Source organism: Pararge aegeria, chromosome 4, assembly GCF_905163445.1.
Source record: "Pararge aegeria chromosome 4, ilParAegt1.1, whole genome shotgun sequence".
NCBI classification, from domain to species: domain Eukaryota; kingdom Metazoa; phylum Arthropoda; class Insecta; order Lepidoptera; family Nymphalidae; genus Pararge; species Pararge aegeria.
Window position 1 is genome coordinate 1766439 of NC_053183.1, and position 27567 is coordinate 1794005.

The window sequence follows — 27567 nt, forward strand, 5'->3', positions numbered from 1 at the left end:
TTTCACTAGCTGCTCGTAAGGGTCGTAACATAAAGTTGTTTTTTAAAAAGTAGGACACTTTTAGTGGGAAAAAGCAGCTAAAAATATCTGATATGACTTTACTCCACACTGTCACATAAAACCGACACCCTGAAGTTAGCTATAGTCGACATAATATTAATAATAATAATAAATTCTTTATTGCACACACAAAAACAAAATACAAAGAAACACATTTACAAAAATAATAAAAATTACACATTTTAGTTTTTGAAAAAAAGGTGTGACAGTGTTCACTTTCACTTGTCAAAGGCGGGCTCATTCAAATCTCAAATTTTAATGTTCAGTGAAACTTGTACGATAATGAGATAATTAGATAATGCATTCTAATAAAAGTTTCAATATATTAAATACTAAATCTATTGTTACACTAACAACAACAAACGTTTGTAAAACAAATTTTATCTTGTTACTCAAAAGAAGTATAACTTTTAACGCGTTTTTTTTTTGGAGTTTACTCCTTAAGAATCGATTTTCATACATAAGGCGCCCGGTATGAGAAAAATGTGAGGAGTAAAATTTTCTGATGAATGACCTCGTTACGTTTTCGCTTTGCGACGTTGCATGCCCGGCAACTGTGATGCGCATGCAACGTCGCTTTCGTTTAATTAACTTATTTTTCCTATTTAAGTTACCAAGGAAACCGAATATTTTCTAGGTAAAGAAACAAACACAAAAATGTATGGGACAGAGTGAGGAAGAAAACATTATAATTTTTTTTTCCTATTCTAGTTACCATGGAAACTAAATATTAAACATTACATTTATCCTAATAGTTCTGATACTCTACATCCACGTACATCCGCGTATGTTTAGACAATCGTTCTTAAGTAGTAAACTCCAGTCGTGCGTCGGAGCTGACACATACTTTTTTTACTATACTTTTATTATTTTCATAATGAGGATGTTTTATTTCTTTCGCCTCTCTGCCTAACAAGCAAGTCCCTATCTATTTTAACTAGCTAGGTTAGCGCGCGGGCGCCGCGTCGAATTTCTTAACTTGTAAGTGCGCCGCTCACTTATTAAGGTTGGGAACCCCTGCTCTAGTGGCGATCCACAAAAATATAATAATATCTCAAGTCCGATCAAATTCTAAATTCAATGGGTATAATTCATATACTCATATCCCTAACAGGTTAGCCCGCTACCATCTTAGACTGTATCATCACTGATGATGTTTGAAAAGAGCAACTACTGAGTTTCTTGCCGGCTCTCTCTGTAGAAGAATCTGCTTTCCGAACCGGTGGTAGAGTCACTACAAACATATATACTTGAGGTTTAAAAAGTGTTTATAAAGTAGGCCTACTTGAAATAAATGAATTTTGAATATTGAAATAAAAATTGTACGTTATATGATATGTTTTGTCGCACTTTAACTGATAGCATTTTTCAAATGTTATAGCCTTAAATTAACAAAACTATTCCAACATTATGCCTTTTATATTAATAAGATCTAATATCCCTTTAGTAGGTAATAAACTTGGTGTATTCCGACGTTATGTATCCGAGTATAAGCATTAATATATAGTGTACGTTATTATACAAGTCAAGCCCTTTAATTTGACAGAGAGAGTTGAGAGCAAAAATTGTATATCGCCATGTGGCGGCGGCCCTCTCCGACTGATTTTAACACAACCGACTAGTCTACCTTTCAAACAAAGCAAAATCAAAATCGATTCATCCGTTCTGGAGCCATGATGCCACAGATAGACACACGCACACAAAGACCCACCAAACTTATAACACCCCGTCGTTTTTGTGAGAGGGTTTAAAAACGAGTGAAACCGCAGGTAAAAGTGAGTAGATAATAATCGTTAACATATAGAACATACCGTGCATATATGCGGCGTAGACAAATGAAATATGTTACACTCCGTATAATACAAAAGTCAATAAGCCCAAATACAAGCGGATCCCTCGAGGGCCGTAGACGCTGCTTCGCCAAATTGGCTACAGACAAAGCCGGGTGTTACGTCATATGCCACTATCCTACGGGTTTTTGTTGCGATACAATCTAGGCTGTGAATGTTTGGAAGTTTATTAAATAAAAAGTTTTTTTTTTTTTTTTGTAATAGAAAGTTACCACCGAAGTGTTCACCGCTGCGTGTGTGTATGCGCGTGTGGTGGAATATAACTGAGAACGGGCAGCAGCGTCTTCTGTGCTACTACTACTACTACTACTTTGACGGCCGATTGGCGCAGTGGGCAGCGACCCTGCTTTCTGAGTCCAAGGCCGTGGGTTCGATTCCCACAACTGGAAAATGTTTCTGTTATGAATATGAATGTTTTTCAGTGTCTTGGTGTTTATCTGAATATTATAAGTATTTATGTATATTATTCGTAAAATTATTCATCAGTCATCTTAGTACCCATAACACAAGCTACGCTTTCTGTGGGGCTAGATGGGGATATTTTTATTTTATTTATTACCCGCAGCAGCGTTCACTTCATACATGCACAAAAGCACTGCCTACCCTAAAATTGATTCATATAGCTCGTATAGGACGAGAATTTTTGTCTTTGTATTCAATTTTCCTACTGTACGCATGCCCTGGTAAGAAACCCAGTGCACGGGTTGCCTCTCAGAATTATCAATGAGAAGGGTTTAGTCAGTAGTCTACCACGCTGGCCAAGTACGGATTGGTAGACTCCACACGCCGTTGAGAACATTATCAATAACTCTCAGGCATTCAGGTGTTATCCTTCACCGCTTAAAGCAACTGATATTTAAAATTCTTAAATTAAAAGCCAGTGGTGCTTGCCGAACCCGGTCTCCACGAAAGGAAAACCGAAGCTTTACCCGCTAGGCTATCGCCCATCGCTTTAAAACATTATAATAATTAAAATGTATTCTGGAAATATGTCCTAAATATTGAATGTTTCACAAAAATTGTCAAGTTTTGAAAGGAATGCCTTTTTGTTTATTTTAGTTTTTTTTTTTTTTAATACTTAGTGCATTATTTTCAAACTCTCACAGCCTAGTATTGTAAAACAGACCCGATAAAACACCGCGAACATCCCAGGATGGAGATCGCCATTAGCGAAACGTTTAAACGCGCTTTTACATTGTTCAACGAAAAAAAAAACGGGTCAACATTGTAAAGCAGTAAAAATATTGACGTCCGACGTGAACGCGTTTTTGTTTGGTACAGCGTGATGCACTGAGCATGGATGTTTGGACAAGCCGTAATTTACTCTCCGTAATTATAAACAGACTGACAATAAAAACAGATACAAACAAACATGTCCGCACATCAATACGTTAATATGAAAATAAACGGGTGCGTATGAGAGGATGATTGCTTTTGTTTTTTTTTTTTAATATTCCTTCATAATTCGAAACATCTTTTACACAACACCGGAATACCCGAATTCAACTCTACCATAAGAAATTTATTTAATTTAATTTTTTTTTTCATTTTCATTTAATTTTAATATTTCTTTATTCAAATACTTGCAGGTGGCACTTTTGATGCGTTCCTTACATAGAGTATTTGTACATAGTAGTGATCAGTGATGGCGATCACTACATTCGTAAACTTAAAACGAAACTACGAGAGTTCACGTATTGTCCACGTTCTGTACGGTTTTTTAACAATCCCGCAGGAAACTTTTACTATTCCGGGCTAAAAAGTATCTTATGTATTATTTATGTCTCCAGAATGCAAGGCTATTTCTATGCAGTCACGAATTATTATTTTTAAATCTGCCAGGAAAGGTCAAACGGGTTTCCGGGATTAAAAAGTATGTCTCGCGTGCATCTCCGGGATAAACAATGATACTTTAATAAGTAAATGGCAATGATATCTTTGTGCCAAATTACATCAAAACCGGTGCAGCAGTTGAGTCGAGCTTTCGCATTTCAAATTCAAATTCAAATTTCATTTATTTCAAGTTGGCCTAATATAAGCACTTTTGAAACGTCAAGTCTGTCTGTTTGTAGTGATTCTACCACCGGTTCGGAAGGCAGATTCTACCGAGAAGCCGGCAAGAAACTCAGCAGTTGCTCTTTTCCAACATCAACATTTTACATTTTGCATTTTAACATTCATTTTTCTATCTTGTGAGAGCTGAAAGCGGAGCCGGATGCTTCCAAGCAACCTTGTCATTAAAAAATTTGTAATATAAACATGGATTCCACTTCAAGTTAGCTCTTGAATGTAATTTAACCTGTGGGAAGTTTTTTTTTTTTTATACTAATAATTGACGGACCAAGCAGATGGTTCACCTGATGGTAAGTGGAAAGTCTATAACCAGAGCAACACTTCACAGGGCATGCAAGGTGCACGTCCTGCAACATGCCGCCCTGTGTCCATAAATTTGGGGCATCGGTGTTAAGCCTCATGTACATAACACCGGCAACCACACCCTTCAGACCGGAACAAAGAACTGCAACAATGCTGCTTAGCGGCAGAAATAAACATGGCGATAGTACTGCGGTTATGTTACGATCTAAAATGGTGCCGGACTCACCTTATAATAACCGAAATAAAGCAATAATAATAAACTTATATCGCGGCATCCAACTCTTTGTAGGTGGTAACTAGCCACGCCCAAAGCCTCCCACTGAACAATATAGGTTCAGGTTATAGATTTTAGAACTGTTCTTTAATTTTGATTTTGATTGGATTTAATTTTATTTATATATTTTTGACATATATATCTTATAATTTTTCTAAATTCTAAATTTATTTATTTTAATTGATATACAATGTCTAATGGGTGAAGACTAACTAAATGATTATTATAGGTACCCATTAACTCATAAAACCATACCATGGGGGAGCGCAGTGGTTCAGTCGGACTCTTACCGGCTAAAACTCCAGGATTTTCCAAACAACAACTCTTATACCCCACTCAGTAACTTTTATACTACTTTAGCCTGCTCCGAAAGTACTTTTCCTTCATACTTGTTAGAAAACAAAATATACTGTAGGAAACAGTGTTTGAAAATCAATTGTTTTTTTCTACTCTTAAGTCATTTGAATCTGTGATAGCCCAGTGGGTAGGACTTCGACTTCACTTCCGGGTGGCCGAGTTTGAATCCCAGCACGCACATCTAACTTTTATAATTTATGTGCGTTTTAAGCAATTCAATTCAAATTCAAAAATTATTTATTCAAGTAGGACACTTATGAAATGTGCATACATATATTTTTACATAATTAAAATATCACTTGCTTCAACGATGAAGGAAAACATCTGAGGAAACCTGCATGCCTGAGAGTTCTCCATAATGCTCTCAATGGTGCGTGGAGTCCACCAATCCGCACGTGGCCAGCGTGGTGTACTAAGCCTGCCTTTACCTTTCTCACTGTGGGAGACCCGTGCCATTCAGTGGGAAGGTAATGGGTTGATATGATAATGATGATGATGAAAGCTTCATATTTAAATAAAACACTATTTTAACAATTGCTTATGGTGGCCACAGAATTCGGAATGTTTCTAGCTCTAAATATTTCCCATTTTCCTCATTTTATGGCAAACATTTGCAACATTAGAGGTAAAATAATTACTGTCAACTGCTAAATGGCATGAAGTGACTGCCTGTTCAAGAAACACTACTAAATCGGAGTGGTTTGAATGCTTCAATATTAGCACGTTTTTAGGTTTCATCGGTTTTCGAACACAAAAATGATGATATATTTTTTTTATATATTTAATGCACTGTTTGGTATACGCCGTAACGGCTGGTTCACGGTACGTTGCCACTGCAGCTTTCTACATATAGAAATCCTTTGCACACATGCATTCCGAACTTGTAACCAACGGGACGAGGTGGGGAAGGGTCTACGCGTTGCGAAGCCGCGGCGTTCATTTGTCAACGCCGTAGCAACATTGCGTCGCGCGTCGCGTCGGACTACCCGTGTAGACGACTATGCACCGAAAATGCCACACAAATACCGCAACGCGCCATGTAGATCGGCCTTAACGCTACCGGGTGTACTGAAGTGTATGAAAGTATTATAAAAGTATTTTCTTAAAAGGTTGTGGCTCGCCACTTTCCTGGAACAGCATATTATTTGCGTAGCTCTTCATTTTTGTAGCATTTCCACACTTTTGTCTTGTTTTTTCATACGTATCTTGCATCAAGTGTCTTCTTGAGACTTTGTTAGTTGTTAGTTATTACTCGTTACTGACCAATTCTGTTTATCACAAATCCCTAAAAGTCCTTTTCTACAAGACATAAATGTAAAAGGACTGCTGACTTTTTTTGGATCTATCAATTTAATTTGGTTTAAAAGAATTGTGTTTAGACAACAGTGTCTGTTAGCAAATTTGGAGTCATCTGAATTTTTTGGGATGTCTCCCCGTATTTAGTTGGATTTGACTCCTTTCATTTCTACGACGCATGATACCAGAGTTAGAAACTCGATAAAATCTTATGGAAGTAGATTTAATCTTGAGGGTATCCACTGCGCAGCATCTGAAAGCACTCAGACAGATAACGCTCGGATATATTTTCGTTATAAAGCGAGATGCGCTCACGTGAATTAGATCAATGCGCTTGCGCCGGTGAAAGATATGCGAGCCCTGGGTTTGATGAGCCAAGTGCTATTGCGGAATATGAATATTATATTTGATGATCTCACTAGTACATTAGTGTGTTTTTAAGTGGGATATGCCGAGTTCGAGTCCCGGGTCAAGGCTTTGCGAGCATTTAGATACCGACAAAAATGCCATGGGATTTTGATTATTAAGCCCGACACACGAGGCTTAACAAATACGCCTCAGGTTTATTCAGGCAGAGCGGCACTTTGTAGAACTAACGCTGTTATAATAGAGAAGGGTCTATGCCGTAGCCTACCACGCTGGCAAAGTTAAAATGGGTGGAATTTACACGCCTTCAAGAACATTATGGAGAACTCTCAGGCATACAGGTGCTATCACGAGGTCTTCTTAGCCGTTAAAGCAAGTGACCTTGCTTTAACGGCTAAGAAGTTTTAGCCTAAAACGTATTGGTCTGTAATTGATTGTATTGTATTGTAGGAAAATAAGTAGGTATAAATATTTTGAAGTTATACTTCTTTTGGCGAGTTAGGGAAAAATTATGAGTGTAAATTTTTACAATGCGCGCGCACGCCGACATAAAAAACCGACACCCTGAAGTTAGCTATAAGGTCTGTCAGTGTACACTTTCAAAGTCTGTGGGCTCATTCCGGTGATTTAATTGATTCAATTGTACAAACATCTCAAATTTTAATGTTCAGTGAAACTTGGTTTTCCGATGACGAGATAACTAGATAATGCGTCATAATAAAACTTTCAATGTATTAAATACCTTTTTTCTATTGTAAATTTTTCCACAAACGTAGTATAAGGCGAAAGATAAAATTTTTGGAAAGATTTTTATCTGGTTACGCCAAAGAAGTATAACTTCTAACGCGTGTACATAAGTAAACACACGTTTTTTAGCCCTTAACTGCTATCTCATCCGGTGGTAGATGTTGATGCTAAAGCGAGCTTACCTGTTAGGGGTACGGCAGTGCAATTAAATTCATACCCCTTATCGGTTTCTGCGCGGCATCTTACTAAAACGCTAATTCGCGTTGCAGCTAGTCTTTTTGCTAGAACAGAGAAAATTCAGTCATTATTGATTGTCATTTTTCTCTGCTGGGAACCACAGACAGGGGGTTGTCAAAATCTTATGCTGCTAATTATTTATTTATTTATTTATTTATTCCCATCTTACATTTTTGTCATTACAGGAAAAAGTTATCCTAATACGACAATGCAGCATGTTATGTAAATTTTAATAATATATATAACTATAGTGTATATGATAAAATCCAAATCGCTATATTTGTGAGTTCACTCAGAGTGCAACAAAATAAATCCGTCTTCTCGGCTATCACATTGAGGGTACGGAGTGCGCGCGTCAGTGGCGCCTCCTTCAGTAGCTTGGTGCGCCCGTTCGGCACCGCCAGCAGCGATGGCCGGTGCCTCCGCCAAACATACCGGTCCGGCGCACGCAGGCTTACCAGGCGTAACACATCAGCATTACATATTTGTCCCCTCAGTACTCTAAAAACATACGTTACGAGTGTAAGCTCTCTCCTTACCCTAAGCTCATTGTATCCTACCATGCCTAGAACAAATAATGTTGGGTACATCAATGGGTAGTAGTAATTATGTAAAATGGAATCCAAACAGCCGTTACACAGACTGAATATACTTTGTCAGTTCCATATAAACAATGGAAGTAGTAACAATGAATGCGAAAATCGAAATTTCATGTTTCCCACGCTCTCCAATTCATTTACAAAATACAAATAGCAAATTATTTACCGCTTCATTAGCAACGCGGAGTGACCTGGGAGCCGATATTTCATCGTTATATCGCTAAGATTGTAAACTTGGAACAATGTATTGCTTTATATAATACTAGCGATCCCTCGCGACTTCCTCCGCGTATGAGTCAAGTTTATAAGATAGTACATATTTTATGATAAATAATAAATAAATTATATATATACTATGACAATACACACATCGTTATCTAGCTCCAAAAGTAAGTGTAGCTTGTGTTATGGGTACTAAGATGCCTGATGAATATTCTTATGAATAATAAACATAAATACTTATCCTATGCATAAAAACACCCAGCACTGAAAAAAAATCATGTTCATCACACAAACATTTTCCAGTTGTGGGAATCGAACCCACGGCCTTGGACTCAGGCTGGAGCAGCGTCGCTGCCCACTGCGCCAACCGGCCGTCGTATTTCAGAACAAGTCCGTCATTCTTACTACTTATTTCCGTCGTTTTGGCGTAACGTCTACCGTTTACGCATCGCACGCATCGGCATCTCTCAAAGAGGATATATCTTCTGCTGTTTTTGCAACATTTCTCATTTAGTAGCGTGGTCGTGGTAGCTATTGGTCGCAGCGTGATGTTATATAGCCTTAGCCTAATCGGCTAGACTATCTAACACAAAGAAAATCCAATTCGAACCAGCCGTTCTTGAGATAAGCACGTTCAACCAAACAAACTCAGAAGCTTTATAACATTATAGCTGACCCGTGCCCACTTCATTGGGCGTTAAACATTTTTACTCCTGATGAAATTATGAATTTGGTTCGGTCAGTACTGAGTGCTATGAGTTATTTCCAGACTTCGCAAAGAAGGCTTGTATATACTTTTACTATATAATATGTATGTGTGGACGTTATCGCAAACCAATATATCTTTAATACCAGGTTGCAAATGAGCGAATAAAATAATTATGATTAAATATAAAATGTTTATATTCATTGTTCAAAACTTCTTTCTCAATTTAAGCTTAATTTTCTATAGAAGTTAGTGCAGTAGTTTTGGAATGTATCGGGTACCATTAAAAAAATCTTTCCTCTTTATAATCCTTATCCTTACTAATATTATAAATGTCAATGTAAGTTTGTTTGTTACGCTTTCACACAAAAACTACTTGACCGATCCTCATGAAACTTTGTACACATATTCTTGGAAGTGTTAGAAGTAATATAGGATACTTTTTATCCCGTTTCTAAGCTCGGTTCCTTTGGGAGAGGGGATGAGTGTTTGACGATTTTACACCATAACTCCGACAAATTATAACCGATTTAAATAATTATTTTTGTACTATAGAGGTATATGTGTTTAACTTTGCCTGAACTGACAGAACTTCTCGGCGGACAGCAGCAATTTAATGCCACATCAAAAAACAAACGCAGACGAAGTCGCAGGCAACAGCTAGTATTAGTATAAATTGATATATCTACAGTTGCGTAGAACTCTATTCAGTAAATTTTATAGGTCCAGGGTTCCATTCTCAGCGGGGGCATTTAGGGAATTTATTATTTTAGAATTTTCTCTGGTCTGGTCTGGTAGAAGGTTTCAGTCGGGGCTAGTTATGACCCTACCGACTAAGACGTGCCAATAACTGATTTAGCGTACCGGTACGATGTTGCGTAGAAACCGATTAGTGATATGGGTTTAATATAATTAACTGCCAAACTCTATAACAGCTTAGCCCGCTACCATCTTAGACGGCATTATCACTTACACCAGGTGAGAATGCAAAGTGCATTCTCACCTGGTGTAAGTGATAATGCCTTGAAGTGGAATAAATAAATAAATAAAAAAAAGTTGTATAACGTCCTCCGCACCGCACCCAATTCGCTGCCCTGTTAGACAGTGTCTCACTTTATGAAGTCAAGTGACTCAATATATACCAGTTATACATATATTTAAAAAAAAATTGAATTACACGTTGGATTAAAAAGTAAGTTACACTGTTATTACACCGGCAACCGGACCCTTAATACCGGAACACAGAAATACCGCTTGGCGGAAGCTATGCTTTTTAACATAAATAAGCATAGCAGTAGTACTACTACGGACGAGCTCCTTCATGCAAAGCTCTAACTAACTACTACTATAATTTTTTAATATCTGGCTAATGTACTAGGCAACCATAAGCTTACCATAGTCGCGAAAGTATCATAATGAAGTTACAGTTAGTATAGCGCCGCAGCTGAAGAGCCGAGCACCCTCGGTGCGTGATGAAGTTGCGACGGGCGTCGAGGATCACCACGTGTCGGATTAAGCGGCTTTGAAAGTGAAATCCTGGAAAAATCCCCTTTACCTTCATACTTTTTATTCCTCTACAAAGGTGACACGTTTCACTTTAACTTCCAGCTTTTTATTAACTTCCTTATATGTAAGTCGCTTCCTTACTGTAGTCAAGTGGAAAGCTCTTAATAGCTTTTAATAGCTTTATTTATAGAGCTATAATAATAACTCTCCTACTATTATTACCTACTTTTACTACTAGCTAGATTAGTAGGCTCAAAGCTATAATAATAATTTCTCGCATTAGGACTTATTTAATCTTACTATTCCTCAATTTAAAAAACACCTTTATTCTAAATTCCACCACCAGTTAAAGGTGGTGCGATGTAAAGCGGTTATAGCCCAGCGGGCAGATGTCACTTTCGGAGGACCAAATATCCTACGAACAAAAAAATAACCTTTTTTACGTGGTAGTACCTACCTACACCAACTTACTAGAAACGGTCATAAACTAGAGGGGTTGAGTATACATTTTTATAACTTGATTTCCAAGGTACTTTTGGACCTACAATACATACGTTTAAACAATGTGTCTAAACACATTAGTCACAGCGAGCCCCACTACAGAGCTTGGGTCTCCTTTCACAATGAGAAGGAGTTAAGGCCGTTGTCCACCACGCTGGCCCAGTGCGGATTGGTGGACTCCACACACCTTTGACAAAGTATGTAGAACTCTCATACATGCAGGTTACCTCACGATTTTCCTTCACCGTCGAAGCAAGTGATATTTCAATAATCTATATAACTTTTTCTATATAACTAATAAAAGTCAGGGGTGCGAAATCGAGCTCCTACAATTAATAAACTTCTTAATGACAGGGTTCCTAGAAAGCACACCGCTCCGCTTTCATCTCTCACAAGACAGAATAATTACTGTAAAGCGAATGTTGAAAAAGAGCAACTGCTAAATTTCTTGCCGGCATCTTCTCGGTAGAATATGCCTACACAACGGGTGGTAGAGTCACTACAAACAGATATACTTGACGTTTCAAACGTGCTTATATTAGGCCTAATTGAAATAAATGAACTGAATTGAATTTTCATTGTACAAAGAGTCGGGTATCAGTTTAGGGCTTTCTTGCTTGGACGTATGACGATATTTTTCATCTTTAAATTATCAGTGATCTCCACATTTCCTTGTTGGTATACAGGTCGCAGACCCCTCAGCAACTGATATTTAGCTCACGGTACATTTTGCGCCACTTGTGCCGAGGGCCCTCCCGCTGAGACGCAGACGTGACGAAGAAGTCGCCGTGCTTCGTTGCACACTATACTCGTACATATGCATCATTAAACGGCCTGAAGGAAAATTTCATTTAAAATTTTAAATAACCCCCGACACAATGTACTAAAAGCTAAATACAAAGTTGGGTCCCAGGTCGTCACCACCCCACTTTAATTAGTAATCTAGAAATATCACTTTTTAATTTTCATTTCGTTAGTTAATATTTTTTATACCCTTTCAATATCGTGTGCATTATTCTATTAGTCAAGCCGTTCATTTAAAACCCTGAGGGAGTTGTAAAATAATATGTAATTCTTTTTTTTTTGGCGGCGGCCATCTTGGACTGATTTTAATCAAACGGGTTTATCCGTACACCGGAAGAGCGCGGCGATGCTGACGAATAGCAAAACCCAATCGGGTTTATCCGTACACCGGAACAGCGATGGTGATGAATAGCAAAACCTTATTTGCCTGTGTTTATTTAAACAAAAAAACATTATGGCTTATATTATGCATTATCTGGAACTGCCAGCTCTAGGAACTTCTTTTTATTTCCTTATAAACAATTGAAACCCCTGGTTGCCCCTAGGTCTGTACTCCAAAAGACACAAAAAATATTTTGAAGTTACACTTCTTTCGTCGCGTTAGGGAAAAATTATGAGAGTAAAATTTTACGATGCGCCTTCAAAATAAAACGACACCCCTAAAGTTAGCCATAGTCAACATTTTAGTTTTTCAAAAAAAGGTTTGATAGTGTACACTTTCAATTGTCAAAATCTGTGGGCTCATTCCGGCGATTTAATTAATTCAATTGTACAAAAATCTCAAATTTTAATGTGGAGTGAAACTTGGTTAACCGATAATGAGATAACTAGATAATGTATTATAATAAAACCTTCAATGTATTATATTCCTTTATGTAATAGATATCGTATAAGGCAAAAGATAAAATTTGTGAAAGTTTTTTTTTTATCTCGTTTTTTTCAATATAAATTACGTTTATAAGCTTGCATTTGAATAATTTCATTTTAAATATGACCCGTGCATACGCATCACACAGGTCACCTAATAAAGTTCTTAACACAATAGCAATAACCCAAATACAGCAGGCGCAGCGGACGGAAGTATCAATCATGGCGCGAACTTGCAGCAACATATCGCGCTGCCAACGTTTCCGGCGTCTAGAGTTATGAGTGTGACTGCAGCACACACGCTCGAGTTAGGACCGCCCATTAAAATATTTATGCCCGCTTTCACTAAACCTAGGAATAACTTTCATCAGATGCCCAGTGATTTAGGTTATTCCTAGATCAATAAAAGGTTTCACGAACTTATTATAGAATTAGTGATGCCGTCTAAAGTTACAACACAGATCGTAAAGTTTCGTAAACTGAAACTTGACAGATGAAAAAGAAGATGAATTCGTTTTTCTTTTTCTTTCATAACCTTAAATCCATGTATATGATAATACAAACACAAAATATATTTATTAATAATATACATAAATACTTAGAATATACATATAAACACCCAGATACTGAAAAACATTCATATTCATCACACAAACATTTTCCAGTAGTGGGAATCAAACCCATGGATGGCCTTGGGCTCAGAAAGCAGGGTCGCCCAAATCGGCCGTCATTTAAAAGTGGTAGGTACTTAATATCCGCGCAATATATTCCACGGCCGTCAATCGGAGGCAGGGCGCAATAAATCTGCACTAGTAATAAACGGCGACTGCTCATAATTTACTGCTACATTCACGAGTTACTTTATGACTGCTGTGTGACCGTGAAAAGTCACGATTTAGATATCAAATTTGCGCCAAAATACACGTGTCATTATGGTTTTACAAAGTGTGACTTCGTTTATATGGGTGCTAGTATTAAACGCGGCAGAGATCATGCAGGTCTCTCGAATAGCCTGTGACACTTATTTGCTAATAATCACTAAGCCGGGCAGACTTGTTTGTGATCACAAAAAAAAAAAAAAAAAACAAAATTCATTTATTTGAAGTAGTAATGTAAACACAAAAGTCAAGTCTGTCTGTTTGCAGTGACTTTACCACCGGTTCGGAAGGCAGATTCTACCGAGACGAAGCCGGCAAGAAACTCGGCAGTTGCTCTTTTCCAACATCAACAATTTACATTTTAACATTTATTTTTTCTATCTTGTGAGAGATGAAATTGTCATCAAGAAATTCATCGATTGTATCCTCTCACCTCGCTGTAATAAATGTTTTTAACATATTCTTTAAATCTATGCATAGGTAGGTCCAAATTACCCACAAATGACTTCTGTACTTTTCGCAGACGATATGCAGATGACACTAATTTATGACCATTTCTTGTAAGTCGACTGTTTATGTCCACTTTTTGTTTAAATAGACTAATATGTTGTCTTACATATACCATATTATTATAAATATATTGTGAAGCTACAGTAAGTATACCTATTTTAAGTATAACTATGCCCACTACAAAGTATCAATTCGTTTATCGTTTATATGGATTCTTATCATCGGGGCAGCGGTCATGTAGAGTTGTCCTCATTAATAGCCTATAACAGCCCACTGCTGGGCTAGAGGTCACTCCGTAAGGAGGGCTTATTTATTTACTAGCGGACCCTCGCGACTTTGTACGCATATGATGCTAACATCATAATCATCGTGGCTAGCTATGTACCTTCTATTATTTTACGTGGTATACTGAGTAAGTAAGAAGTCATTATTATTAAGTATTAATCGATACATACATATATTCATCCATACATCCATCCTCACAAACTTACGCATTTATAATATTAGTAGGTACGCAAACATTCGATCGTTGTCCCATATGCCTTGCGACTTGCTATTATTTTGTTAAGAGTTGTGTAGTACTACTACTTTGTCTACCTACTTTGTCTCCGACAATATTTATCAGATCCTTATTAAAATAAGACAATACATACATGCTTGATAGCATACACTTTCAAATAAAAAAAGAATTACTAAAATCGCTTAAAATTTAACGGTGCTATGAAGTAAAATTTATGAAAATTTTCATCCCATTTCCCGGAGGAAACTTATTGTTTATCGGGATAAAAAGTATCCTATATGTTGACCCGGAATATCAGCTACCACTATACCAAAATTTATTTCAATCTTTTCAGTACTTCTCACGTGATGCCCGGACAGACAGACAGACTGTATAGATTAGGAAGCCAACGTGCATACAGCCTATCTTAACATATAGACACTTTTAACAATTGTTTTACACTCCTTTAAAGGTTGACGCATGCATAACACAAAAGACACTCTTTGTTTACAACCAAAATTTTGAGATGTATAGCCGCTAAACAATAAAAAAATACTAAAATAGGTACTTACATAACAAAGAAAAAGAAAAATAAAATATCTAAGAAAAATGACTAACTATCATGCAGTACTTTTAAAAGTTTTTGACTTCTTTTTTGAAACGGAGCGGAGTGTCGAATAATATCCAAGCCTAACTAAACAAGCTTCTAACCAAATTGTTGAAGGTAACAACTATTCTACACAGTGAAGCGGATCTGCCTAGATTTGATCTAGTGATTCTAGGTCTGAAAGTTAGCTTGTTCTTAATATGCGACCTAGCATTATTCAGTTTTTAAAGAAAATAAATATGTTAGTATTTATTTGTTTAATCATAATCACTCGAGGCAGAAGGGTTTGTCATCGCAGTAGTTGGAGAACGCTGCCCACGACAGAATATAACTTTGTTTAGATAAGTTATATATGTCGGGGCAGCGGTCATGCGGGATTGTCGTAATCAATAAATAGGACATAACAGTCAGTGGCGCGCACTGGGTTTCTTACCAGGGTATGGATACAGCAGGAAAATTGCATAAAATGGCAAAAATCCTCCTCCTAGACGAGCTATATATCCATTTTAGGGTAAGCAGTGCTTTTGTGCATGTATGAAGTGCACGCCACTGTTAACAGTAGATAACAGAAAGGGTGGTGGCAACTGTATTCATATCTACCGTCACAAATCAGTACGGCTCGCAGTCCTACCCCCTTATTAATAAACTTGGCATGACGTCGGAATAGTTCAATTCTTCCTTTTATGACGTTTCAATGTGAATGTTTCATCGCATTTAAACTGACAGCAACTTTCAAATGTCACAGCAAAACACTGCGTTACAATTCCAATGTTATGCCACGTTTATTAATGAGTGTGCACCTGTCCACCGCGAGTGATATTTTTTTGCTTCAATTTTTAAAACACACGTAAGTCTGAAATTTAAGTGGGAATCAAATTTTAAACCACTGCTTTTATGCCAATTAGATACCTAATCTCAAAAATAGAATAAATTTGGAAATAAAAGAATACAAAGAGGTATTTATAACTCACATCTAGCTTCGGCCATAAAAATTGGTTGTGAAAATATGTTCTTTGTTCGCTCAGCCGCCGCCTAGCTTACGTCAAAGCCTCTTCGAGCCATCTCCCCCACTATTTCCCTATCTGTTATCTCTACGCTTCGCTGCGTGTTCCGTCCCACTGAGTCACTTGTTGCATTCTCCAATACGACAACTTCTGCTCAATACCGCTTTTAGGATAAGGGCACGCAAACACTATGAGAATACACACAGGCTTGGGAGACTGTTTTTTTAACTCTATTGAAAACTATGAGATTACAAACAGGCGTGGGAGCCTGTTTTTTTAACTCCATTGAAACACTATGAGTATACAAACAGGCTTGGGAGACTATTTATTTAACTCTTTTGAAACACTATGGGACTACAAACAGGCTTGGGAGACTGTATTTTTTAACTCCACGGAAACACTATGACAGTTTTTGAACTTCATTGAAGCATTATGAGAACACAAACAGACGTGGGAGCTTGTTTTTTTTAACTCCATTGTATTTTGGAGCAGACGCTTGTCTTCCAACATGTTGGTTGGAAAATTTACGGTGGGAGGCTACTTTTTTTACTACTGAATTTAGTCGGTAGGAGGTAATATAACATTTCTTTTATATAAAGTACTTTGGGCCATACCAATTTATTAACCCGCCTACTATCCTTCGCCTGCTGTTACTTTTTAGTTATAAAGTAATGTCTATACTTTTTTACAAATCCGCCAAGTATGGCACTGCACTTACACGCAACTAGTGGTGTTGGAGCCATAAACATTCCTCCTCGTATCCGTTCGACAGCTCTTTTACGAATACGTATGAGTCAGGGATACGTTATCTCATCCCCAGATCGTGTGACGCCCTACTTTGTTTCAATAATGTTCATCCCCTATTACGAAAATCATATTTTTTGACGCCTTTCGGCAGACTTTCTGATGTTAATTGTTCGCAAGAATTTACTAAGATTCGTGACGATTTTTCTTAACTGCATCACGTTAGATGGTCAGTTATGGGCGAACCCAGCTTTTGGCCTTTGGGACCAAGTCAGATTTTTTAAGTCAGATCGTCCGCGGCTGTTTTATCATACACACTACACGAAGAAAACTCTAACTATACCAAATGTTTCATGTACCTACGTGACATGAAAAATTAGGTATATTGTGGTGGGACACACAACCCCAAATGATTCGGTTTTATAGGTATCTACACTTATAATAATAAATATTAAAAATAATAAATATACTACGATAATACACACATCGCCATCTAGCCCCAAAGTAAGCATAGCTTGTGTTATGGGTACTAAGATGACTGATGAATAATTTACATAAATACTTATAATATATAGATAAACACCCAGACACTGAAAAACATTCATGTTCATCACACAAACATTGTCCAGTTGTGGGAATCGAACCCACGGTTCACCTTTGATGCTTACATTACATGTAAAATATAACATAGAAGTGAGTTGATGGCGTTATCTAAATTCGTCAACTTAAAACTGAAGCTCTTAACGCACCAAATACTGTAACGGGTTGAAATTTGTACATTGTTTCTTGGCTACCATACATTTGTCCGTCTGTATCTTAGCTGCAATACATTTTTGAAGCTAGTGCATACATTGTATGAGAGATTTCGAAGCGAGTACGCCCCTGAGTGCGCCCATTAATGACTAGTTAGATAATTTAGATATCTTATACCCCAATTAACACGACCCTGTGATTAGGTTACTCCGATTGCCATCAGGTGTCATATTAAAGTTCAAAGCACTTGAGCTACTTTATATTTGTTCTATGGGAGCACCCTTTGATATTAATTTTATTGTCTTTTTAGTATTTTTTTTTATGGCAACAGAAATATATCAACTGTGAAAATTACAAGTGTTTTCCGTAAGGATCGGCATCCGTACGTGGTGAATATAAAGCGGACGCGTACGAAGCGCTTCGCATCTTCCTGTGCCTACAATATAAGTACCTTCAAATCAAGAGTGAATATGCATCTTCTAGGCATGTGCGCTCCACCTTAGGCTGCAATCTGCATCGTCGCCTACAAGCGCTCGTCTATAAGCATAAAAAAGTCTAGCTCTCACGGGTCATGAGATACATATGAGGTCCCTGGTGACAGACGGACAGCTTTGTCTAATTAATAAAATCCCGCAGGGCCATTACGTATCTCGCGACAGGCTTGCGACCGGCGTAAATCTTGCAATCACTGCTGTCAAACGTCACTTTTCCATATAATAAATAAACAAAAGTGATAAACAAAAGATGATATATTCTTTGGGCGCGGAACCCTTAAAAGTGATTCTGTCCCATTTTAGTTCAATTTTTAACGATGTAATTGATATATCTTCAGAAATATTAGCTCCTAAGTAGACTGCAAAACCAATCTCGCCACTAAACACATGCGATGAAAGCTTCCTAAAGCCGGCCGCACACTAAACACGGTTTTGTATAAAAACCGGATTGAGTTATGTGTTTTTATTTTTACTTCAAAGCATGTCGTATTTAGTAGTAGAGCTATTTGTCACAGAGCTCGTCCGGGGAAGTATGAATAACTGAACATGAGGATTAACACCTAGGTACGCCTCAGGTTGAGGGAGACAATGTGGCGGTACTTTTAGGATGTGTTTCTTGCAATTTTTTTATACTAATGTAACTTTCACAATTTGATAGCGTCCATGATTTCCAGATATTTGTCTATCCTCTGGCACTGTCGTATTGAACTGAGAACGTGGTTACATTAAAGCGGAAAATTGTGCGAAAACTAAACACAGGTGGCTTCTCAGGCATACAGTGCGGCTGGCCTTATGCTTCATATCCATTAAACTCAGTTTACGATACCGTCTAGCCAAATAAATTTATTTCTTATATATAAATAGTCCTTTAGTTTCGTTGCATTTCCGATTGTATTGCAAAAGAAATAAGGTTAATTGTTGCTTTCACGTGAGATTCATTGAGAGTTTTGAGGCATTCTGATATATTGCTTTTTGATTGGAGAGTGTTTTATCGACAACAAGGTTTTCAAGGTTCCCACTGTTTTCTACGATTATTTTAAGTAAAAATTATTATTTGAACATAGATTTCTTAACACAATGTTTTATGTGAAATTAAAACTACAAACAACGGCACGTACAAAGCAATCAGAAATTATATAAAAAAACTTGAGGGTAAATTTACTTCATACTGTCATACATAGCTAGTACCGCACTCAGATTTTGTCAATTACAAAGGTTTTAAGTTTTTTCTTAAAAATATTAAATTTTGTTCTATTTTAATGTCGTTGGGTAATTTATTATACATTAATGCTCCTTCAAAGCGTATGTTTTTCTTACCGTAATTTGTTCGTGGTTTGTTTAAGCAAATGTTATTAGCACTACAAAGTTGTGATCCATGTTCCTTTTTATAATTTTATACTTTATTTTACATATTCTTAACAATTAGTAGTGTTATATAGTGCCCCAAAGAAAGAGTAGCTTGTGTTATGGGTACTAAGACGACAGGTGAATATTTTTTATGATAATATACATAAATCCTTAGAATATACGTATAAACACCCAGACACTCAAAAACATTCATGCTCATTACACAAACATTTTCCAGTTGTGGGAATCGAACTAACGGCCTTGGGCTCAGAAAGCAGGGTGGTCATTGCAAGCTGGCATTGGTGCGTCGAAATTCGGAAGATCTAGACTCTTTCAAATAGCATTTTGATGTTTAACTGTTTCATTAATGTAATTAATTAAAAAAGTAATTATAAAATGAGACACCAATCTAATTCTTTTCAAATCGTCCCAAACAAAGCAAAAGAAACACTAAAAAGAATCTGAGTGGAATAACTATAGTTATCTTTGTCCAGCCAATTAGGTATCTGCGAGCCAAACAAAACGTTGACTTGACACGAATATTTTTGTTAATTTTCTTTTTTGTCTTCAGGCGATGTTATTCTACGCGCCGCGGTGGTTGTGGAAATCCTGGGAAGGCGGGAAAATCCGCGCCCTCATGATGGACTTGGACGTAGGCGTCTGCACCGAGATCGAGAAGAAGACGAAGAAGAAGCTCATTCTGGACTACCTGTGGGAGAACCTGCGCTACCACAACTGGTGGGCCTACCGGTACTACCTTTGCGAAGGGCTCGCTCTTATCAACGTTATAGGTAAGTTTAATAGCACAGCCTTTGATCTCGTGGTGACTGCCGACATGCTAGACAGCGACCTAGCTGTCTATAAGACCCTTACTCTGAGGCCAGTAAGTATCTTTCCCTCGCACTTAGTTAAGTTTTAAAGACTGTGAGATGGTGATAACAAAAAAAAATACCCGGCTAAGTTTGTTGTGGGCTCTTCTTAAACCAGGGCGCGTTTGGAACCCAGGGCGCGTTTAAGTTGGCGAACGAAGTTATCATCATCCCCTTACAATTATGTAAACATATATTATGTATGAACGCTTCATAAGTGCCTGTGATAGGCCTACATGCATAAAGAAATTTTGAATTTGAATTTTGAATTTGACTTTAATCTCCAAAGAACATACTGTGCACTTACAAGAGAACTTAAAACTAGTGACATTAAGTTTTTGATTAGTTTAATTGGTGATTCGAATCTGTATATAAAGAAAAATATAAATAATTTATTAATTAACTAAACAGTTAAAAATTTGGACAGTGAGTTACAACATGATTATTCTGTTAAGACGGCTTCTTTGGATCTCTGTATGACAAACCTCACTCTATGGTTATAGCTTAAAATATCCATCCCACTTCTGAACAGTAGAATGTTATGATATCATGATGAAAACTATGTTTCTATGTTGCTACGCGAATAACGGATGCATTAAATAATCAACAAGCATGCTTTCGGATCTATGATATTATAGTAGAATAGAAGGAAAGATCTTCTATTTGGACTAGTACTATTATTATAGAGGACTAGTCTCTACTAATATCAATACATTGTTTTGATTTACAATCGCGCCACTAGTTGAAGATTCAGACCAACGCACGCGGCAGATGCTCTGCTGATATTTTACTTTGTGAAAACACGCGCCCACGAAACAAGCGGAAATATGAGTTTTTTTTAATACCCTTAAAATTTGGTGCTCTTATCAAGGTTATCAAGTTTGAGGGTTACGTGCCACTGGTTTTCTTATTAAGTGATTATTAATAAGAAATATAAATAGTCTAATATATAGACTAAACCATCTAAATTGTGCGCCAACTCACTATAACTGCTTCAATTTTATCTAAAAAATAAATATGACCTGATAGGACCTTGATTTAAGTATGTTTTGAATAACGACTGGTATATTAAACTTCATCATTAAAATATCATCGCACCAGCAGGTGCAGAAGTAAAGATACTAATGAATTATGATTAAAGAAAAAAGAAACAATAAAACAAAAATCTTGTGCAATTGACACACGGTAGAACTTCTGAAAAGTAGCCTACGAGAGATTCAGGTGGATAGAGAGTATCAGGCAGCGAGCGAGAAAAACGTTATTAGAATGAATGTAAAGCTTATTTTTGTTTCTATGGTAACTAAAACCAAAAGTCTCATGTATTCGTTATAAAGAAATAACACTTCAAAAAAAACTTATTCTATTCTAATTCCGGAAAGTTATGACTATCTGTAATATTACTCTTAACGGGTCTACATCTCAGCATATCCCGTGCATTATAAACTTTAATTCATGGTCACAGACAGATGGAAAATCGAATATATAAATGTCTACAAAGACAAAAAGGAATCTTCAACAAAGAAATTTTCAAAACATTGTTCCTGTATTTTATTTTGTTTCTTTATTGTTTACATAACAAGGTGGCCAAAAAATATACATGTTTAACCAATTTATCGCCGAGGGCATGGCCCCAATTGTCGCGGGACTGCATGGCCAGCAAATTTGGCTTCACCGAAGGGGGCCGTTTTTGTTATTGGAAAAACGGAAGTTGGCTACAGAGGCATATATGGAATAATAATCTCGAAGGCCCTTTAGGACACCTCTTTTGATATTAAATTCACTTATAGTCTTTACGTAATGAGGAAAGAAATTCCACAAATTTTTCCACTATTTATACCATAGACTATTTTGGGACCAATTAGGCGATATAATATTATTACTTTGTAGTATTAATAGATTTTAGCTGTAAAATTATTTATAATAGATAATCATAATGCGTTTATCTCGTAAACTGTTTTTGAATCTAGTTTTAAATATAATTCAACCACTATTGTCATTATTATTACTAATTTAGCTATCACTCCTCCAGGGCAAATGTTCCTCATGAATCGTTTCTTCGATGGCGAGTTCATGACGTTCGGACTGGATGTCATCGCGTACATGGAGTCTGACCAGGAGGACCGGATCGACCCGATGATCTACATATTTCCGAGGTAACAACTATTTATCATTGAGCAATAATTCATTAATCATTATCTTTAGCGTATTGATATCTCATCCGCCGGGTGTAGATCTTCTTACTCAATAGAGAGTTCTAATGCGAACTTTAATAGCTCTAAATGATAAAATAAGCAACTCCAGGCTGGTACCTTCTACGAGTAATTAGACGAAAACCCCAATATTTAACAATGATTCTAATGTTTTAGCATTTAGAGTTAGAACTGAATAATTATATTCAGTTTCAAAATTGTTGATTTGTTTGTGATTCTCTCATTTTGTTTTAGATTTATGATTCATACTGTGTGTAACCATGAGGCTGATATAGAGGTCACCCACAAAAGCCCCTTAAATAAATTAATAAAAAAATGAATGTAAACAACTCAGGAACTCCGCATATTTAAAAAAGTACATAGAAACATTCTCATCTACTTTTGCGATAATGTATATTATAGATACTTGTTACAGAAATCCACGTTGACGTGGTTGAAATAATTTGATTTATTTGTAGGCCTGTATGCCAATAATTAGCCATTTTTAAGCAAGACTAAGTAAGCGGAAGAATTAAGATTTATTGAAATATGTTAAACACAAATAAGTTATCTTTTTTTTTTTGGTTTTATTTACAGGATGGTCAAATGCACACTGTTCAATAAATTCGGGTCTTCGGGTGAGGTGGAAAGGCACGACGCTCTCTGCATCTTGCCACTCAACGTCGTCAATGAGAAGATCTACGTCTTCCTCTGGTTTTGGTTCGTCATACTCGGTATCCTCACATTCATCACCCTTGTATACCGAATAGTTATCATCTTTTCGCCACGCATGCGTGTGTATATGATGAGGATGCGCTTCAGACTCGTGAGACGAGACAACGTCGACACAATCGTCAGAAGAAGTAAAATGGGTGACTGGTACCTTCTCTACATTCTTGGAGAGAACTTAGATTCCGTAATATTCAGAGATATAATGCACGAGTTTGCGAACAAGCTGAATCACAACTACCAGCACCACATTCATGGCGTTCCGGACGCGTGACCTCCGATCCCGGGTTGGGTATTCCACACGTGACTGACGTCGTTGCAGCGCGACATGGACCCGCCCGTCTAAAGTGCGCTGGAACTCATTAGAAGTGTAGACTTCAACGGAGACAATCTCTGTTCGTATGTAAGAGAAAATAAATCGGGCCAAGTCAGCTGCCTTGCGGCACCCTATTTCCGCCGGCCGGACTGCTACGCGGAGTGTAAGATACATGTCAAAGACTTTAATTGACGATATTTGTAATCGTTACAGTGCAATTCTAAATATGCAATAATAGAATGTACTTAATGTTTAAGAATGTGATCTCAGGATGAATCCTATCGAAAGCCTTATTGAAGTCGACAGTGACGGCTATCCCGTTAGAAATATCTAGTGTTCAACTTTTAGAAGTATTTTACTTATAGTTTCGCTGCTCGTAGTAACTGTTTGTCAGGAACGCTTTGTTTTTTTCTACTCTAGCTAATATTTGAGAATAAGCACACAGATGGCACATCGTTTATCTTTTACACGATTTCTCACTTGCAAGGATTTGACAGACCAAAAAGGAAAATAAAGCAATAAATAATTAAAGGAACTAATAAGTAATGTAGGATTAGTAATCGTAATTGGAATTTAAATACAATAATAATTACATAATATAGATAGACCATTGCGAATGTCCAAATCGGGCATTCCTACTGGGCATGCATCACTGACGTACTTACCTTTTGCGCGCCAAAAGACATTTTACGTTAAACACTAGACAAATAAATGAACATAGTTGTACTTATATTGCAATATTATCAGCATCAATATTAATATGATAGACATAATTTACTATTGAAATAAGTTCCTTTGAAGTTTAACATACGTGTTCAGTGTAGTAAGTACGTTTTCGAAAACGACTGAAATTTTGGAAATTATAACAATAAATTGTAAAGAAATTAAGCGTAACTCAAAGCTATGATTAGACTAATTTTGGATGCTTTAATGCCGGAATCAGATGATTCGCTATAATGTATGGATCTAAATCAAAAGACAAAGAATTATAAAAGTGAATGCTATCACATCAGTGTTATATGATTTCGTTAATTTTTACAGTTCAAAAAGTCAGACACTGAACCGAATTCCTATGAACAAAATCTCTTCATGAAGATGAATTAAAATATTTCGACGCTTTATTTTAGGCATCGAAAATTAAACCATTAATGAATCGTCTAATTCCGGCCTAAGATGTATTTTGAGTATTCCAAAATTATTTAGAATTTAGACGCGGAACTCGAAAGATTCTGTGTGACATTCAAATCGATTAATCATTCAATCTTGATATTTCTTGTATAAAGATTTGTCATAATTTACGTCATAATGACGATTTCGATGTCAATAAAGAATTATGGCCACTGAGTCGTAGTGTACGTTTTCAAGTTAACAAAGTGACAGTGGCGTCACGTTTGAACGTGGATATAAAATTACAGATTAAAGCTAACGCTCAAGAGCATCCGAGTAAGTTAACTTGAAAACTTAAACTAGTAGCACTGAAGAACATCTAGTTGTGACTAATACGTGGAAACGTATTAGATAATGTAATTGTTGGAGAGCTGTTGTGTTTATTAGTAGAGAAAATTGTTAATGTGTCGGTTGTTCGTCTGTAATGATTTAAACAGTAAAGCAAATTGACGATATTTCAAGAGTCCCTGCAAATGGACATTATAAAGTCACGAGTAAAGTAGATGTACTATTCTTTGAAAATGACGACGTTTGCGGAGGCTCTAAATCTTACAACTATTTATCTTCAAAACCCATTTACAGTGCCACCATTATCTGTGGAATTTAAAAAATCGGAACACAACACTAAAAAAGTTACATCTTAAAATTGAATCTAACAATGAAACAATGACTTGAGTGTTCTTTTAGATTACAATCGTAACACACAAGAAACTACACTGTGTTGTAGAGAGACATTAATCAGTAACTTACGTCACAAAATGCTATTCAAACGCAAGTCGGAATTATTGGAAATTACTTTTCAGATAACAACTCTTATTTGTGGTCTTAGAAACTCTCTGTTGGTGTAGGTTTCTATTAGCTCGGGTCAACTTTGTGAATTTCTATCGGTCAAATCTGTTCCATCAAAGGCCTGCCGGTCGAGGTTAGTTACCGGCCTTCCATGTGTAGATTCTAATAGACTGCCATACCTCTTCTAAATTATACGGATTTTTTTTTACGATACCAGGGATGAAATTGAATTCACTCGTTTAGTATATTCTCGGTGGAATCTGCCTTCCAAACCGGTGGTAGACTACAAACAGACTGACTTGACGTTTCAAAAGTGCTTATAAACTGGGCCTACTTGAAATAAATGAATTTTGTTTTTTTAGTACACTTTAAAATGATAGTAGTATATGAGAACATAAAAAGCATAGTTCGTTGATAATTTGGTGGCACTGGTAAATGAGTAAGATCAGGGCAATTTATTTATCGGATAAATTATTACCTGTTCACCAAAAAAAAATTGTCCTCGTATGATGTATGTTTCATATAATAGAATATAATTATTGTTAATAGCAATAACGTGTTCACTGAATAAATTGATTTTAATTATTTATTCAGCCTAGGTAAATTATAATTATTATTTATTTTATATATTATAATATTATATATACCGATAAGCTGATACATTGTTGATAAATACTAAGGAAGCCTGTGGACAAAAGTCAATGCTAAATATGAGAGTCTTTTAAATTGTAATCCTTGGTGTATTCAGTAAAATAACAGCAGAATTATATTAGACTACAAAATTTGCATCACGGCTTAAAACGTCTAAACAATTCCAAAATATACATATTTCAAATGCGCTATTGAAGCAAATTCTTCAGATGGTTTATCATAAACGATAGTTAAGGAAACAAAATTTTAAGGAAACTTAAGCTACTAAACTATCTTTATACACAAATAAAGCAACCTACATAAACAATAAATGATGAAACCAAAACCGGCCTACTTACATTAAAATCAACGAATTAGCATACTTCGGGAATTCATAGTCAATTGTTAAGAAACTAAATTAAAAAAAAATTAAGTAGGACACTTATTATTGCGTACATAGACAAATAAAAAGTCTTTTAATATTTACAAGCACGATGGGATCCCAGAAGGGCATTAATTCAGCATGTTTACCGGGTCTTTTAAGACCCAGAGCTTATCTCACATTCAAATTTCCCTGGACTTACTTAAGAATAATTGTATACTTTCTGTTAAATTTTTATTTACAATTTTTCTATATGTTTATGTGGTGTAAATAATAAATTTCATTCATTCAATCAATAGAAGAAGCACTGCATTCGAAAGACAAATTTCCGTTGGTGGTAGACGAAATCAAACCAGGCAAGAATTTGTTGGACCAAATCACCACCGGATCCAAAACACCACCAGAAGTTTGGAAATCCTTACCAAGATTTTCTCACCAAACGAGGATTTCATTGGTCGTGATGCTGATAATTATATTTAGTCTGATGTTACTTTTATTAAAACACCAAATTTTAACGGATGTTAAAGACGTAAGCTTTTATGATTGCATTTATTTTATATCAGTGATTGATTCTTGTCTGCGAGGCTAAAATAAACATCTAAATATATGTATATCTAGTCATTAAAATAATGGGATGAATGCAAACGATTAAGTAGGAAACGAAACAAACAGGATACTTTTAGCATCGGCGTGTAGCGATTCTGTCGCATTACGGAATTTGGTAGCAAAAGCTAAACTCCGCGATGATAGCGATTGATAGTTTGATAAAAACACTCCATACAGTAAGTAAATTCATTAGAATACCGAACTTAACATTGGTTGAGAGAAAAGGTCAGGGGAGATCATATTATGAGACTTGCTACAGATCATAACAAATATTGATAAGAACCAT

General features: G+C 36.4%; 1 protein-coding gene across 1 annotated transcript in view; it reads left to right on the forward strand.

Moving 5' to 3' along the window:
• Positions 1–26122, forward strand: part of LOC120623456 (innexin shaking-B-like) — a 38693-nt gene extending 12571 nt beyond the window's left edge. The window contains exons 2-4 of the mRNA XM_039889491.1: positions 20176–20395; positions 22503–22626; positions 23260–26122. Coding sequence (XP_039745425.1) covers positions 20176–20395; positions 22503–22626; positions 23260–23665 — 750 coding nt within the window. The 3' untranslated portion in view covers positions 23666–26122. The remainder of the gene's footprint in view (positions 1–20175; positions 20396–22502; positions 22627–23259) is intronic.
• Positions 26123–27567: the final 1445 nt, after the last annotated feature.